We start from the raw sequence: 16,979 nt of genomic DNA on the forward strand, positions 1-16,979 counted from the left end.
GCAGGGGACTGGACTAGATGACCTCTCCAGGTCCCTTCCAGTCCTAGGATTCTATGTCCTGGGAGACAGCTATTTTTAAGCACAGTGTTCACATTCAAATATTTTCTGTTTCATATATCTGCTGCTGGAGGGACTGAAACCTGCCAGGGTCCGTGCGTGTGCAGGGGACCGGTCTGCACTCAGCACTCCCTGCTGAACTGGCCTCTCTGCTCTGCTTTGAATCCGCTTCCCCTTTTAGTACGGGTCCCTGCTTTGCTCCGGGTCACTGTGTCTGGCGCAGTAATAGGTGCCGGTGTCTGCAGCTGTCAGCGAGCCCAGCCGCAGATAATACTTGGTGTTGGAAGAATCCGCGGTGATGGTGATTCGGCCTTGGAGAGACGGGTTGTAGCTTGTGCCCCCGGTCCAGTATCCCATCCACTCCAGCCCTTGGCCCGGAGCCTGGCGTACCCAGCTCCAATAGTAGCTGCTGGTGACGGTGCCCCCGGTGACAGTGCAGGTGAGTGTGAGGGTCTCTCCGGGCTTCACCACCCCCGGGCCGGACTCCTGGAGCCGGAGCTGGGACAGGACACCTGGGAAAAGCAGGGATCGGTCAGATTCAAACTCACCTTCCCCCCAAATCAGGGCGGCCTCCCGCAGCCTCCCGCAGCCACTCACCCGGGGCCAGAGCCAGGAGGAGCAGGGGGAGGAGCAGAGAGTTCATTGTGCGCTAGGCGGGGACAACAAAGAGCTCGCAAGGGGCAGCTCAGCGCCTGGGGGACACGGCGGGTCTGAGCGCCCCGGGGCCGCTACTTCAACCCAGAGCCCGGAGCGGGGATTTGCATAACGTGGGAGCGCCCCAGGAAGGAGAGAGAGAGAGAGCTGATAAAAAGGACAGGGTGGGGGGCTCTCTGCCTCTCTGTGCCCACCCTGGACAGAGCGTGTCACACACACACACGCTTTGCTCGATTGCTACAGAGGAGGAACGTACAAAAATCCATAGTGAATTAAACTCTCACATCGCACCGCTGTATCTCTCATCAGTTTCTGGGGTCAATTCATTGACTCGTGTAAACCTTACGCAGGAGGTGCTGAGGAAGTCGAATTTTGGGCCCAGGGACTCCAGTGATGCGGTGTGCTTCCTTGTTTCAAAGACCCAAACGCCTTGTCCTGATGCTTCCCAAACTCAACAGTTATTGATTATCCATGTCTGCTTATTGGTTATTTGATTGGGTGCACAGGTACGCAGCTAGGTAGGCGGTTAGCTGGCTCTATTACATTATTAAGGGGAACTTGCGGTCCCGATCCCCTAGACATCTTTGCAAATCTCACCCTTATATTTCCAAGGACAAGGAGCTCAGTTTCTGGAGGCTCTTCTCTTCCATAACAGCAGGCTGGCAGAAGTTTTTGTGCGACTTTAAATAGGCTCAGAGATCTTTCATTACAGCGCTGGAGATGGGTCATTTTGGAGGAGGGTCTGGGGTGTCTGCCGGGGGCCACTCGGTGAAATAAGCTCGAATTGGCACCACGATCTCTACCCCAGCCCCTGGACTGACACAGCAGTTTTGGAGCTGAACTGACTACATGGGGACTTTAGCCTGGATTCATTATTCGGCTTCGAAACAAATCCCTGTTGCAACCTTCACTATGGCGCCGCTAGTGGCGGCTGAATAATGGATCATTTCTATGACAGGTTTCAGAGTAGCAGCCGTGTTAGTCTGTATCTGCAAAAAGAAAAGGAGGACTTGTGGCACCTTAGAGACTAAGAAATTTATTTGAGCATAAGCTTTCGTGAGCTACAGCTCACTTCATCGGATGTGAGCGGTAGCTCACGAAAGCTTATGCTCAAATAAATGAGTTAGTCTCTAAAGTGCCACAAGTCCTCCTTTTCATTTTTCATTTCTATGATGTTTCCTGTCCTCTCCAACCCCCAACGGAAACCCGGTCCATATTACAGTCCTCGCTTCTGGTTCCTTGGTGGTTCAGAGAGCCCATTCCACCTGTCTCCTGTGTCCAGACACAGTGACTTCTTTAAACCTGCTGGTAACACGTCTTTGGTTCTATTGATGGGCTGGTTCAAGGTCTCTGTGCTGGCCTCTCGGGGAACAGGAGAGAATTGCAGGCCACAATTTCAGGCGCTTGGTGTTTTGACTCACTTCCCTTTTCCTATATTCTAGGCAAACAGGAATGAATGTGTAAATGGGAAGGAGCTTCTCTTGTGCAATGAGAATGAGACTGATTACCAGTTTCCTAGATATATTTAACAGGGAAGTAGTGCCCTTGTTGATGGAGATTTTATTTCCATTTCCATTACATTTTATTTGATGTAGTTCCTGTGACAGGTCGGGTATATGCAGATTTTGATTGTATTTGTGCAGCATAGTAGATTGGTAACGCTTTATATTGTGGGGCATGAAGCAGACATGAGTTCTGGGTAGGGGATAGCTTAGAGAGAAATTCCCTTATTTCTCATTTTTAATATGTTCTGTAGGTAAGGTGTTCCTATCCGATTCTCTGTCTCTGAACATGTGTGCATATGTGTCAGCAAGAGGATTCAACACTCCCTGTTAAACTGGCATTGCTGCACTCTTCAGAGCCCGCTTCCCCTTTCTGTGCCAGTCCCCGCTTTGCTCTGTGTCACTGTGCATTTCCTAACACAGTAATACTTGGCGGTGTCTGCAGCTGCCAGGGAGCGGAGCTGCAGGGAGAACTGGTTCTTGGCAGGCTCTGCAGAGATGGTGACTCGGCTTTGGAGAGACGGGGCATAGTGTGTTGTCCCTTCTTTGGATACATCTCCCATCCATTCCAGCCCTTTCCCGGGTTCCTGCCGGATCCAGGTCCACCAGCAGCAAGAACTGGAGAGGGTGTCACTGGACGGACCCGAGATGGTGCATGTGAGTGTCAGGGTCTCTCCGGGCTTCAGCATCGAAGAACCGGACTGACCCAGCTGCACCTGGGAGAGGACAGCTGGGAAAAGGGAAAGAAATCCAAATATAATTTAGTCACTGAATATGTATATGTGTGTGTGTGTCCCTAATTCCCCCACTTCCCCAGAGAGACTTACAGGCGAGGGTGGAGAATAGGGAAAGGAAAAGCAATAGAGATTTCATTCTCGCTTTCAAAGAAGGAGGAAAACTCCCCAGCGGGCTGAACCGGGCACTTCTGTGTCTGGGGATAAACTGAGGTTCCTAGAACCAGGGGTTTGTATTTAAACAGGAACCCCCTGGGGCAGGGATTTGCATGTGGGTTCCCCAGGGTGGCTATAAGAGATGAGAGGGGTGAGCGCTCAGTACATGGCGATGTCCCCTCAGGAACCGGTGTCTCCTTTGCACCCCAGACAGACGGTGCACTCAGCTCAGCCCACATGGCAGGACATGGCTGCTGTGAGGGTAGGAAGGTGGATGCAGAGAACAGGGCTCTGTCTGGGACCCAGGAGCAACCGCTGGGTCAGGGATTTGCATACAGGTTCACTCATAGGGGATAAACTACCAGGGGGAAGGATCATTCTGCAGGGAATCCTGTCTAGTGGATGGGAGAGGAGAGTCATGCACCCCCATCGTGTCTGAGGCTGAAAGCCCATTGAAATCAATGCGTGTCTCTCCCTTGAAGCAGGAGTACTCCTAATGTGCCGGGTGTGTATGCCATCGTACAGACAATGCCCAGAAGATATCAAGAGGCAGGGAGTCTCTCCAGGAGGTGTCAGATGAAGAAGGAACCGCAGCTGCAGAGAGAGGAAGGCTAGTTTCTGCCCCAGAGACTGACAAACAGCTTTATTGAAGGGGGAGGGAATTGGGTGTGAGTCGTAGAATAAGAGAATCGTAGGACTGGAAGGGACCTAGAGAGGTCATCTATTCCTGTCCCCTGCAGTAGTGGCAGGACTAAGTATTGTCTAGATTATCTAACATTATCTGTGCTGCGTCAGAACAAGGGCTGTGATTGCAGTGACAGATACACTAGAGGGGAATGGACCAGGCTGGGTTTTGGTCTCTCTCTCTCTCTCTCTCTGGGGAAGTTTAGAGATGGGTCATTCAGAGGAGCAGGGTAGGGGTGTATCTCGGAAATAGCTGGGTGACTTAACTTCAAATTGGCCCCACAATCTCTACTCTGTTATCTGAACTGACACATCCATTTTGAAGCTCATCTAACTCTATACAGCGATCTTAGCCTGGATTTATTATTCTGCTTCAGACAGCGTCCATGGTGCAACCGTCACTGTGGAAGCCAGGAGTGCCGGCTGAATAACTCAGCATGACTGTGATGTCTCAGGTCCTTTCCAACCCACAAGGGAACCCTGATCCGCTTTACACTCTGCAGTTCTGGTTCCTTGGTGGGTCAGAAAGCACATTCCACCTGTCTCCTGTGTCCAGACACAGTGACTTTACTTAAACCCCCTAGTAACACGTCTTTTGGTTCTTTTGATGGACTGGCTCATATTCACTGTGCTGCCCTCTCGGTGGATTGGGCAGAATTGCTGGCTACCAGGTAACACAGTTCACTGGGGTGCTTGAGGTTTTGTCCCACTTCCCTGTCCCAGGATTCTAGGTAAATAGGCCCAGATCTGTCCTAGCCTGCTGTATGTAACTGACTGAAGACTCAGCCATTGCATGGCACTGTCTGCTCCACTCACCAGGGAGATCCCGCACCTGGGCATGAGAGAGCTCCTATGTTCTCCACCTTCTAACACTCTGAAGGAACCACATTCTCTGAAGAGCCCAGGGCTGATGTTCCAGGGTTCAGTACCCACACTGGGGGCCAGATCTACCGAAGTCTCTGCTCCCATTTAGCCACCTGAATAAGGGCCAGAGGGTAGCAATTTCTCAGCACGTAGCAGCTGCCTGTGTGACCTTTAGGGTCAGATTTTCCCAGCAGCCCAGCACCCACACACTGAGCTCAGTTCTGTGTCTAAATGGAGGCCTGGATCTTTAACAGATCTAACCCGGTGTCATGGAGTGTGGGGCAGTCAGGGCCCTGCACCCCTCTTTCTGGGATTCACCATGACTCTCAGCCAGCCAGCAAAATGGAAGGTTTATTGGACAATAGGAACACAGTCTGAAACAGAGCTTTTGGGTACAACCAGGACCCCTCAGTTAAGTCCTTCTGGGGGGCAGGGAGCTTTCTGGGGGGTAGGGAGCTTAGACCCCAGCCTTGGGGTTCCCTGCGTTCGACCACCCAGGACCAAACTGAAACCAAAAAACCCCTCCAGCAGGCTCTCTCCTCTAGCCTTTGCCCAGTTTCCAGGGCAGAGGTGTTGCCTCCCGCTCTCCGTCCTGGCTGAGGTTACAGGCTCTCAGCTATCCCATCCCTAGTGAAACTCTCCAGCCACATATAAACACACAGATAAGTTGGAAGTTACCATACAAACTGTGAGAGGCTAATTAGTTAAGATGAGCTATTAACAGCAGGAGAAAAAACAACAACAAGAACAACAAAAAATCCTTTTGTAGTGATAATCAAGATGGCCCAATTTAGACAGTTGACAAGAAGGTGTGAGGATACTTAACATGGAGAAATAGATTCAATATGTGGAATGACCCAGCCACTCCCTGTCTCTCTTCAAACCCAAGTTAACGGTGTCTAGTTTGCATATTAATTCAAGCTCAGCAGTTTCTTGCTGGAGTCTGTTTTTGAAGCTTTTCTTTTGCAAAATTGCCACCCTTAAATCTTTTACTGAGTCGCCACAGAGGTTGAAGTGTTCTCCTACCGGTTTTTGAATGTTATGATTCCTGATGTCAGATTTGTGTTCATTTATTCTTTTGCACAGAGACTGTCCGGTTTGGCCAATGTACATGGCAGAGGGGCATTGCTGGCACATGATGGCATATATCCCATTGGTAGATGTGCAGGTGAATGAGTCTCTGATGGCGTGGCTAATGTGATTAGGTTCTATGATGGTGTCCCTTGAATAAATATGTGGACAGAGTTGGCAACGGGCTTTGTGGCAAGGATAGGTTCCTGAGTTAGTGTTTTTGTTGTGTGGTGTGTGGTTGCTAGTGAGTATTTGCTTCAGGTTGGGGGGCTGTAAGCGAGGACTGGTCTGTCTCCCAAGATCTGTGAGAGTGAGGGATCATTTTTCAGGATAGGTTGTAAATCTTTGATGATGCGCTGGAGAGGTTTTAGTTGGGGGCTGAAGGTGATGGCTAGTGGCGTTCTGTTATTTTCTTTGTTGGGCCTGTCCTGTAGTAGGTGACTTCTGGGTATTCTTCTGGCTCTGTCAATCTGTTGTTTTCACTTCAGCAGATGGGTATTGTAGTTTTAAGAATGCTTGATAGAGATCTTGTAGGTGTTTGTCTCTGTCTGAGGGATTGGAGCATATGAGGTTGTATCTTAGAGCTTGGCTGTAGACAATGGATGGTGTGGTGTGTCCTGGATGGAAGCTGAAGGCATGTAGGTAAGTATAGCGGTCAGTAGGTTTCCGATATTGGGTGGTGTTTATGTGACCATTGCTTATTAGCACAGTAGTGTCCAGGAAATGGATCGCTTGTGTGGATTGGTCTAGGCTGAGGTTGATGGTGGGATGGAAATTGTTGAAATCATGGTGGAATTCCTCAAGGGCTTCTTTTCCATGGGTCCAGATGATGAAGATGTCATCAATGTAGCACAAGTAGAGTAGGGGTGTTAGGGGACAAGAGCTGAGGAAGCGTTGTTCTAAGTCAGCCATAAAAATACTGTGGCATAAAAATACCCATTGGCATACTGTGGGGCCATGTGGGTACCCATAGCAGTGCCGCTGTCAGTTTCTGAATATTGTCACGGAGTGTGGGGGAGTCCAGGCCCTGCACCCCTCTTCCTGGGATTCACTGAGACTCTCAGCCAGCCAGTAAAACAGAAGGTTTATTGGACAACAGGAACACAGTCCAAAACAGAGGTCGTGGGTGTACCCAGGACCCCTCAGTCAAGTCCTTCTGGGGGAGCAGGGAGCTTAGACCCCAGCCCTGGGGTTCCCTGTGTTCCTCCACCCAGCCCCAAACTGAAACTAAACTCACCCAGCAGGTTCCCTGCTGCAGCCTCCGTCCACATTCCCGGGCAGAGGTGTTACCTCCCCCTCCCGCTCCTGGCTCAGGTGAAAGGCTCTCAGGTCTCCCATCCCCAGGGCACATTCCCAGGTCAACACTCCCTCCTCCCTGCTGGGTCACATCGTCACAAATATACTGACAAAAACAGTTGCGCATTACTGTAATATTTACTCAGAACATGTTAGTCTACAGGACCTTATTTTAAAATTTGCTTTACAAATATTTCATTAGTGAGTTGGTGAAGATTATAAAATCACATCTCTAAAAAATCCTTGCATAGATTTTTAGATGCACAATTATCTTTAGCCTTAAATGCTTGGATCTTCAGACATATAGTTTGTTTTAAAAAAATAAATCCTTCAAAAGACCACCCTTATCTAAAATGCACATTTTAATTTTAATTACTATTGTAAAAAAAAACTTGCTTCCAAAATCTGACATCAGGAATTATAACATTCAAAAACCAGTAGGAGAACACTTCAATCTCCCTGGTCACTCAATAACAGACTTAAAAGTGGCCATTCTTCAACAGAAAAACTTCAAAAACAGACTCCAATGAGAAACTACAGAACTGGAACTAATTTGCAAACTGGACACCATCAAATTAGGCCTGAATAGAGACTGGGAGTGGATGGGTCACTACAGAAACTAAATCAATTTGTTAGTCTCTAAGGTGCCACAAGTACTTCTCTTTGTTTTTACAAAAACTAATTTCTCCTTGCTAAATATGCACACCATCATGTCAGCTGTTTGAAATGAGCCACCTTGTTTACATTGGCCTCATTAACACTACAAAAGTGACTTCCACTCCTTCTTGTCAACTGCTGAGAATTACCTACTTCCAACTTAGCCCTCGTCTACACTAGGACTTTAGGTCAAATTTAGCAGCATTAAATCGATGTAAACCTGCACCCGTCCACACGATGAAGCCCTTTATTTCGACTTAAAGGGCTCTTAAAATTGATTTCCTTACTCCACCCCTGACAAGTGGATTAGCGCTTAAATCGGCCTTGCCGGGTCGAATTTGGGGTACTGTGGACACAATTTGACGGTATTGGCCTCCGGGAGCTATCCCAGGGTGCTCCATTTTGACCGCTCTGGACAGCACTCTCAACTCAGATTCACTGGCCAGGTAGACAGGAAAAGAACCGCGAACTTTTGAATCTCATTTCCTGTTTGGCCAGCATGGCAAGCTGCAGGTGACCATGCAGAGCTCATCAGCAGAGGTGACCATGATGGAGTCTCAGAATCGCAAAAGAGCTCCAGCATGGACCGAACGGGAGGTACGGGATCTGATCGCTGTATGGGGAGAGGAATCCGTGCTATCAGAACTCTGTTCCAGTTTTCGAAATGCCAAAACCTTTGTCAAAATCTCCCAGGGCATGAAGGACAGAGGCCATAACAGGGACCCGAAGCAGTGCCGCGTGAAACTGAAGGAGCCTACCAGAAAACCAGAGAGGCGAGCCTACCAGAAAACCAGAGAGGCGAACGGCCGCTCCGGGTCAGAGCCCTAAACATGCCGCTTCTATGATGAGCTGCATGCCATTTTAGGGGGTTCAGCCACCACTACCCAGGCCGTGTTGTTTGACTCCTTCAATGGAGATGGAGGCAATACGGAAGCAGGTTTGGGGGACGAAGAAGATGATGATGATGACGAGGTTGTAGATAGCTCACAGCAAGCAAGCGGAGAAACCGGTTTTCCCGACAGCCAGGAACTGTTTCTCACCCTGGACCTGGAGCCAGTACCCCCTGAACCCACCCAAGGCTGCCTCCTGGACCCAGCAGGTGGAGAAGGGACCTCCGGTGAGTGTACCTTTTAAAATACTGTACATGGTTTAAAAGCAAGCATGTGAAAGGATTACTTTGCCCTGGCATTCGCAGATCTCCTGGATATACTCCCAAAGCCTTTGCAAAAGGTTTCTGGGGAGGGCAGACTTATTGCGTCCGTCATGGTAGGACACTTTACCACTCCAGGCCAGTAAAACGTACTCGGGAATCATTGTACAACAAAGCATTGCAGTGTATGTTTGCTGGCGTTCAAGCAACATCCGTTCTTTATCTCTCTGTGTTATCCTCAGGAGAGTGAGATATAATCCATGGTCACCTGGTTGAAATAGGGTGCTTTTCTTCAGGGGACACTCAGAGGAGCCCATTCCTGCTGGGCTGTTTGCCTGCGGCTGAACAGAAATGTTCCCCGCGGTTAGCCACAGGGAGGGGGGAGGGTTGAGGGGGTAGCCACACAGTGGGGGGAGGCAAAATGCGACCTTGTAACGAAAGCACATGTGCTATGTATGTAATGTTAACAACAAGGTTTACCCTGAAAGAGTGTAGCCAGTGTTTTATAAAATGTGTCTTTTTAAATACCGCTGTCCCTTTTCTTTTCTCCACCAGCTGCATGTGTTTCAATGATCACAGGATCTTCTTCTTCCCAGAGGCTAGTGAAGATTAGAAAGAAAAAAAAACGCACTCGAGATGAAATGTTCTCCGAGCTCATGCTGTCCTCCCACACTGACAGAGCACAGATGAATGCGTGGAGGCAAATAATGTCAGAGTGCAGGAAAGCACAAAATGACCAGGAGGAGAGGTGGCGGGCTGAAGAGAGTAAGTGGCGGGCTGAAGAGAGGGCTGAAGCTCGAATGTGGCGGCAGCGTGATGAGAGGAGGCAGGATTCAATGCTGAGGCTGCTGGAGGACCAAACCAGTATGCTCCAGTGTATGGTTGAGGTGCAGCAAAGGCAGCTGGAGCACAGACTGCCACTACAGCCCCTGTGTAACCAACCGCCCTCCTCCCCAAGTTCCATAGCCTCCACACCCAGACTCCCAAGAACGCGGTGGGGGGGCCACCGGCCAACCAGCCACTCCACCACAGAGGATTGCCCCCAAAAAAGAAGGCTGTCATTCAATAAATTTTAAAGTTGTAAACTTTTAAAGTGCTGTGTGGCATTTTCCTTCCCTCCTCCACCACCCCTCCTGGGCTACCTTGGTAGTCATCCCCCTATTTGTGTGATGAATGAATAAAGAATGCATGAATGTGAAGCAACAATGACTTTATTGCCTCTGCAAGCAGTGATCAAAGGGAGGAGGGGAGGGTGGTTAGCTTACAGGGAAGTAGAGTGAACCAAGGGGCGGGGGGTTTCATCAAGGAGAAACAAACAGAACTTTCACACCGTAGCCTGGCCGGTCATGAAACTGGTTTTCAAAGCCTCTCTGATGCGTACCGCGCCCTCCTGTGCTCTTCTAACCGCCCTGGTGTCTGGCTGCACGTAACCAGCAGCCAGGCGATTTGCCTCAACCTCCCACCCCGCCATAAACATCTCCCCCTTACTCTCACAGATATTGTGAAGCACACAGCAAGCAGTAATAACAGTGGGAATATTGGTTTCGCTGAGGTCTAAGCGAGTCAGTAAACTGCGCCAGCGCGCCTTTAAACGTCCAAATGCACATTCTACCACCATTCTGCACTTGCTCAGCCTGTAGTTGAACAGCTCCTGACTACTGTCCAGGCTGCCTGTGTACGGCTTCATGAGCCATGGCATTAAGGGGTAGGCTGGGTCCCCAAGGATACATATAGGCATTTCAACATCACCAACAGTTATTTTCTGGTCTGGGAATAAAGTCCCTTCTTGAAGCTTTTGAAACAGACCAGAGTTCCTGAAGATGCGAGCGTCATGTACCTTTCCCGGCCATCCCACGTTGATGTTGGTGAAACGTCCCTTGTGATCCACCAGAGCTTGCAGCACTATTGAAAAGTACCCCTTGCGGTTTATGTACTCGCCGGCTTGGTGCTCCGGTGCCAAGATAGGGATATGGGTTCCGTCTATGGCCCCACCACAGTTAGGGAATCCCATTGCAGCAAAGCCATCCACTATGACCTGCACATTTCCCAGGGTCACTACCCTTGATATCAGCAGATCTTTGATTGCGTGGGCTACTTGCATCACAGCAGCCCCCACAGTAGATTTGCCCACTCCAAATTGATTCCCAACTGACCGGTAGCTGTCTGGCGTTGCAAGCTTCCACAGGGCTATCGCCACTCGCTTCTCAACTGTGAGGGCTGCTCTCATCTTGGTATTCATGCGCTTCAGGGCAGGGGAAAGCAAGTCACAAAGTTCCATGAAAGTGCCCTTACGCATGCGAAAGTTTCGCAGCCACTGGGAATCGTCCCAGACCTGCAACACTATGCGGTCCCACCAGTCTGTACTTGTTTCCCGAGCCCAGAATCGGCGTTCCACAGCATGAACCTGCCCCATTAGCACCATTATGCATGCATTGGCAGGGCCCATGCTTTCAGAGAAATCTGTGTCCATGTCCTGATCACTCACGTGACCGCGCTGACGTCGCCTCCTCGCCCGGTAGCGCTTTGCCAGGTTCTGGTGCTGCATATACTGCTGGATAATGCGTGTGGTGTTTAATGTGCTCCTAATTGCCAAAGTGAGCTGAGCGGACTCCATGCTTGCCTTGGTATGGCGTCCACACAGAAAAAAGGCGCGGAATGATTGTCTGCCGTTGCTCTGACGGAGGGAGGGGCGACTGACGACACGGCTTACAGGGTTGGCTTCAGGGGGCTAAAATCCACAAAGGGGGTGGCTTTACATCAAGGAGTAGTTCAGGCAGGACTTCACGGAGGGTTCCAATAAGAAATGGTGCACCTAAGTTATTGTTCTTATTGGAACAAGGAGGTTAGCCTGGCCTCTGATTGATACATGGCTAGATTTACCTCGCTGCACCTTCTCTGTGAGTGACTGCAGTGTGACCTAGAGGAATGAGTCCCCTAGACAGGGGAGGAGGCAAATGAGTACAAAACAAATCTGGTCTATTTCTTGTTTTGATCCACTCCATCTATCTTTTACATCTTTGGCTGGCAGCAGACGGTGCAGAAGGACATATTGCCTGCCTGCTCACCATAAGACGGTTCAATAGGACTGACTGCCGGACTTAAGAGAATGACCTGGTCAAGTCACTAAAAATTTAGTCCCTGCGCCCATGTCTGCCCAGGCACTCCTGATTGACCTCACACAGGCGACCAGGAGTACCTCGGACATGACGAGGACGGCTACCAGTCATACTGCACCGTCTGCTGCCACAAGGCAATGGGTTGCTGCTACTGTGTAGCAATGCCGTACCGCGTCTGCCAGCACCCAGGAGACATACGGTGACGGTTACCTGAGCGGGCTCCATGCTTGCGGTGGTATGGCGTCCGCACAGGTAACTCAGGAAAAAAGGCGCGAAACGATTGTCTGCCCTTGCTTTCACGGAGGGAGGGAGGGAGGGAAGGGGGGACTGACGATATGTACCCAGAACCACCCGCGACAATGTTTTAGCCCCATCAGGCATTGGGATCTCAACCCAGAATTCCAATGGGCAGCGGAGACTGCGGGAACTGTGGGATAGCTACCCACAGTGCAACGCTCCGGAAGTCGACTCTAGCCTCGGTACTGTGGAAGCACTCCGCCGAGTTAATGCACTTAATGCACTTCTGTGGGGACACACACACTCGAATATATAAAACCGATTTCTAAAAAAACGACTTCTATAAATTCGACCTTATTCCGTAGTGTAGACATACCCTAAAATGCCACAAGGACTCCTCGTTGTTTTTGCTGATACAGACTAACAGGGCTACCACTCTGAAGCATGTCCTTTCTGTCCATCCCTCTCTCCCTTAACTCCCCCCCACTCCCACCCCCGGTTGAAGAGAGCCCTTAAAGGGACAACACCCCTTTCCTTCCAGATAGCTGGACAAAGAGTTTCCCTTTCTTTACTTCTGACTATCTGATGAACTAGTTTTAAGAGAACCCTCCAGCAAAATCAGTACCATAGTAAGATATAAAATCGTTTGTTATGCCTCAAATCTTTGGAAATATATTTTTTTAAAGTTGGTGAAATTTCATAAACATGTCTATTGTTATGGAGATCATGCAAAGTAAGTTAGTGTTCCCTTTTTCTAAGAGCAATAAACATGGTTATGAACACACTAAACCTCTGTGACTAATTAATTTAAAATAATGTCTTTGTTTCAGTGGGTTAAATATGTAGTAATCTGGAATGATTACTTTATGAAGGCTTAAGAGTACATTTAAAATATAAAATCAGGGTAGAAAATAGTGATTAAGAAGATGTAAAACAGAGAAGAGATGCATCATGGATTGCATAATATTTAACGTTGTATTCACCAAGACAGCTGACTGGCCCTTACTACAAAGTTTTTACAAATAAATCTCTGACAAACTTCAGGGCATATCAAAAATCCTGTGACTGACATTTTTTATTCCCAAATTTAGTGCTTTTAATTAGGTACCTTCTGTATGTCCATTCTGCGTGAGGGAGAGGGAACGGGAGTCTCTGCTGGGAACTGTGACTCTCCACCACGGTGAGGTGGGCTGGGCATCTCGCTATCTTTTGCTGCCTCCTTCCTCCCCCACCCTGGGCTTCGAGTCCAGGCTGCTGTTGTGCATAGGGGCACCAGTTTAATAATACTGCGTAGGGCCCCATAAATCCTAAGGATGGCCCTAACCGGGGCCAGGCCTTTGCATGCGGGTTTCACCCAGCAGGGAGGGTGCTGAAAGCGGCCGGCGGGACACGCTGTCGTTGAATGGAGATATCCAACTGGGATGTCCCTGCATTGTATGCAGAGAGAGGCAGAATCCAGCTCTCTGATCAGCTCCCCACTCTGCACGTTCACCCAGGGAGAGTCAGTGAGACAGGGCAGTGCTCCAAGGGCCTCACCCAGAGACCATCGCTGCCTTTACTGCCATGGGGTTCAGATCTGGCCCCAAATGCCTCTGTCTTGTAGCAAATCCCTGCATGGGAGCCTGTGACCTTTTACTGGGGTATTGGTTTTTATAACCTTTCGTCCCCATAATGAGTGGCACTGGTGGTGATACTGGGAAACTGGAGTGTCTAAGCGAATTGATTGTATGACTTATGGTTAGCCAGTGGGGTGAGACCGAAGTCCTCTCTGTTTGGCTGGTTTGGTGTGCCGTCATAATAAAGAAACCCCAGCCTTGGACTGTAACTGCCCTGCTCTAAGCAATTTGTCCTGAATTGATACTCTCAGCTGTGTCCCGCCAGAGGCAGCATCGTTACAGAGCCACAGCAACATGGGGTATAAAGCAGGGTGAGAGCTCATCTTCCTCTCCCCCAGCTCACTGGGTATTTTCCCTCCTAGCATGAAAGGAGACACTGGAATTGCAGGGGCTGCTCTGACCCAGAGTCCAGCTGTCTGTGTCCACGACCAAGGACAGAAGCTTCAGAGGATGGTGCCAGGATGCCCCTAGTGGGATATTGTGGAATATCCCTCTTGGAGGGGAAGTTTCTTCCTAAACCCCCTGAGTTACCGGTGGTTCGTGCTCTGAGGAAGCCTTTGAACCTATTGACGCATGGAAAGTGTCAAAATATGCACTGAGTAGGGTGATCAGATAGCAAGTGTAAAAAATCGTGACGGGGGTGGGGGGTAATAGGTACCTATATAAGAAAAAGCTCCCCAAATTGGGACTGTCCCTATAAAATCGGGACATCTGGTCACCCTAGTCCTGAGTTCACCCCAACTTCATCTCTATGGCCAGAATTTCTATTGGTGTGTCCCTGTGGGTACCAGGGAACATCCTATATGGCCGGGGAAGGTGGTGATTGATATGGGAACAGGGCAAGGAGGTTTCTAAATTTGTATGGGCTGAAGGATTTGTAAAGGTATTGAAGCTCCTACTTCCCACTGATAATTCAGAATTTGTGGGGGTTTTAAAATAATTTTGACAGCCAATCTTGGGTTTATTTGAAAACATTGCTGAGTCTTATATAGTTACACAGAATTGTGTGTTTTAAGAATTTCTTTACTTTGAACATTTGTAAATTTCAATGATGGTGGATGGAACTACGTTTTCGGGGTGTGTGATTGATGAAATCCATCTTTACCAACTTTTCCCAATAAAAATTTGATCCGTCCAAGTCCACAGATAATGGAGATTGTGAGACATTAAATGCCCCACATGTCTGTATGGAAACAGCTTCCCCCTTTTTTACTAGTCCCTGCTGTGCTCCGGGTCACTGTGTCTCTGGCGCAGTAATAGGTGCCGGTGTCTGCAGCTGTCAGCGAGCCCAGCCGCAGATAATACTTGGTGTTGGAAGAATCCGCGGTGATGGTGATTCGGCCTTGGAGAGACGGGTTGTAGCTTGTGCTCCCGGTCCAGTATCCCATCCACTCCAGCCCTTGGCCCGGAGCCTGGCGTATCCAGTTCCACCCGTAGCTGCTGGTGACGGTGCCCCCGGTGACAGTGCAGGTGAGTGTGAGGGTCTCTCCGGGCTTCACCACCCCCGGGCCGGACTCCTGGAGCCGGAGCTAGGACAGGACACCTGGGAAAAGCAGGGATCGGTCAGATTGAAACTCACCTTCCCCCCAAATCAGGGCGGCCTCCCGCAGCCTCCCGCAGCCACTCACCCGGGGCCAGAGCCAGGAGGAGCAGGGGGAGGAGCAGAGAGTTCATTGTGCGCTAGGCGGGGACAACAAAGAGCTCGCAAGGGGCAGCTCAGCGCCTGGGGGACACGGCGGGTCTGAGCGCCCCGGGGCTTCAACCCAGAGCCCGGAGCGGGGATTTGCATAACGTGGGAGCGCCCCAGGAAGGAGAGAGAGAGAGAGCCGATAAAAAGGACAGGATGGGGGCCTCTGCCTCTCTGTGCCCACCCTGGACAGAGCGTGTCACACACACACACACACACACACACACACACACACGCTTTGCTCCATTGCTGCAGAGGAGGAACACAGAAAAAGCCATAGTGAATTAAACTCTCACACCGCGCTGCTGGATCTCTCATCAGTTTCTGGGGTCAACTCATTGTAAACCTTACACAGGAGGTGCTGAAGAAGTCGAATTTTGGGCCCGGGGACTCCAGTGATGCGGTGCGCTTCCTTGTTTCAAAGCCCCAAACGCCTTGTCCTGATGCTTCCCAAACTCAACAGTTATTGATTACCATGCCTGTTTATTGATCGTTGATTATTGGTAGGCTGAACAGGTACGCAGCTAGGTAGGCTGTTAGATGGCTCTATTAACTTACATTACCTGGAACTTCTGCTCCGGATCCCCTAGGCATCTTTGCAAATCTCACTCGTATATTTCCGAGGACAAGGGGCTCAGTTTCTGGAGCGTTTTGGCCAGTATCTTCCATTCCCTAACAATACTTTGGCAGAAGATTATGTGTGACTTTAAGTAAGCTCATAGTTCTTCCATTACAGCGCTAGAGATGGGTCATTTGGGGTGGGGGGCTGGGGTGTCTGCCGGGGGGTCTCTAGGTGAAATAAGCTCGAATTGGCACCACGAGCTGTACTGCAACGCCTGGACTGACACAGCAGTTTTGAAGCTGAACTGACTACATGGGGATTTTAGCCTGGATTCATTATTCGGCTTCGAAACAAATCCCTGGTGCAATCTTCACTGCGGTGCCGCTAGCGGTGGCTGCATAATGGATCATTTCTATGATGTGTCCGGTCCACTCCAACCCCCAACGGAAACCCGGGCCATGTTACAGTCCTCGCTTAGAGTTCCTTGGTGGTTCAGAGAGCCCATTCCACCTGTCTCCTGTGTCCAGACAGTGACTTTGCTAAACCCGCGGGTAACTCCTCTTTGGGTCGACTGATGCGCTGGTTCGTGTTCCCTGTGCTGCCCTCTCGGGGAACAGGAGAGAATTGCAGGCCACAATTTCAGGCTCTTCTTGTTTTGGCTCACTTCCCTTTTCCTGAGCAAGTCACTTAGTCTGGTTGTCCCCATCTGTCAAATGGAATAACAGCATCCCCTGCCTCACAGGGATGTGGTGAGGAGAAATACATTGATAGGATTAAGGCTCAGGTACTAGAGTGATGGAATCCATGAAATGACCTGATATAGAAAAATACATAATCACAGTATCTCCCTGCCTCAGTTCTCAATATGGACTAACCAGCCTCCTAGAAATGTCGTGAGCATCAGTATGTTACGGACGGTAAGGTGCTCGGGTAGCA

The 16,979-nt window shown here is 49.7% G+C and overlaps 1 protein-coding gene across 1 annotated transcript; it reads right to left on the minus strand.

The window, feature by feature from the left end:
• Positions 1–234: 234 nt before the first annotated feature.
• LOC141997145 (uncharacterized) lies at positions 235–16,075 on the minus strand. The gene is made up of 5 exons (XM_074969433.1): positions 16,040–16,075; positions 14,969–15,323; positions 2,618–2,886; positions 655–706; positions 235–569 (listed from the first exon to the last, which is right to left on the minus strand). Exons 1-5 carry the CDS (start codon positions 16,073–16,075, stop codon positions 235–237), a joined length of 1,047 nt encoding a protein of 348 aa, XP_074825534.1.
• Between the last annotated feature and the right edge of the window lie 904 nt (positions 16,076–16,979).

This window comes from Natator depressus, chromosome 13, assembly GCF_965152275.1.
Source record: "Natator depressus isolate rNatDep1 chromosome 13, rNatDep2.hap1, whole genome shotgun sequence".
Taxonomy (NCBI): domain Eukaryota; kingdom Metazoa; phylum Chordata; order Testudines; family Cheloniidae; genus Natator; species Natator depressus.

Bases quoted from the DNA above. Each gene is read 5' to 3' on its own strand.
- LOC141997145 (XM_074969433.1), bottom strand. From the start codon at position 16,075: ATGCCTAGGGGATCCGGAGCAGAAGTTCCAGGTAAT. The intron at 15,324-16,039 runs GTAAGTTAATAG...GTCCTGTCCTAG, and splicing joins GAGCAGAAGTTCCAGGTAAT to CTCCGGCTCCAGGAGTCCGG. The intron at 570-654 runs GTGAGTGGCTGC...TGCTTTTCCCAG, and splicing joins CCTCCTGGCTCTGGCCCCGG to GTGTCCTGTCCCAGCTCCGG.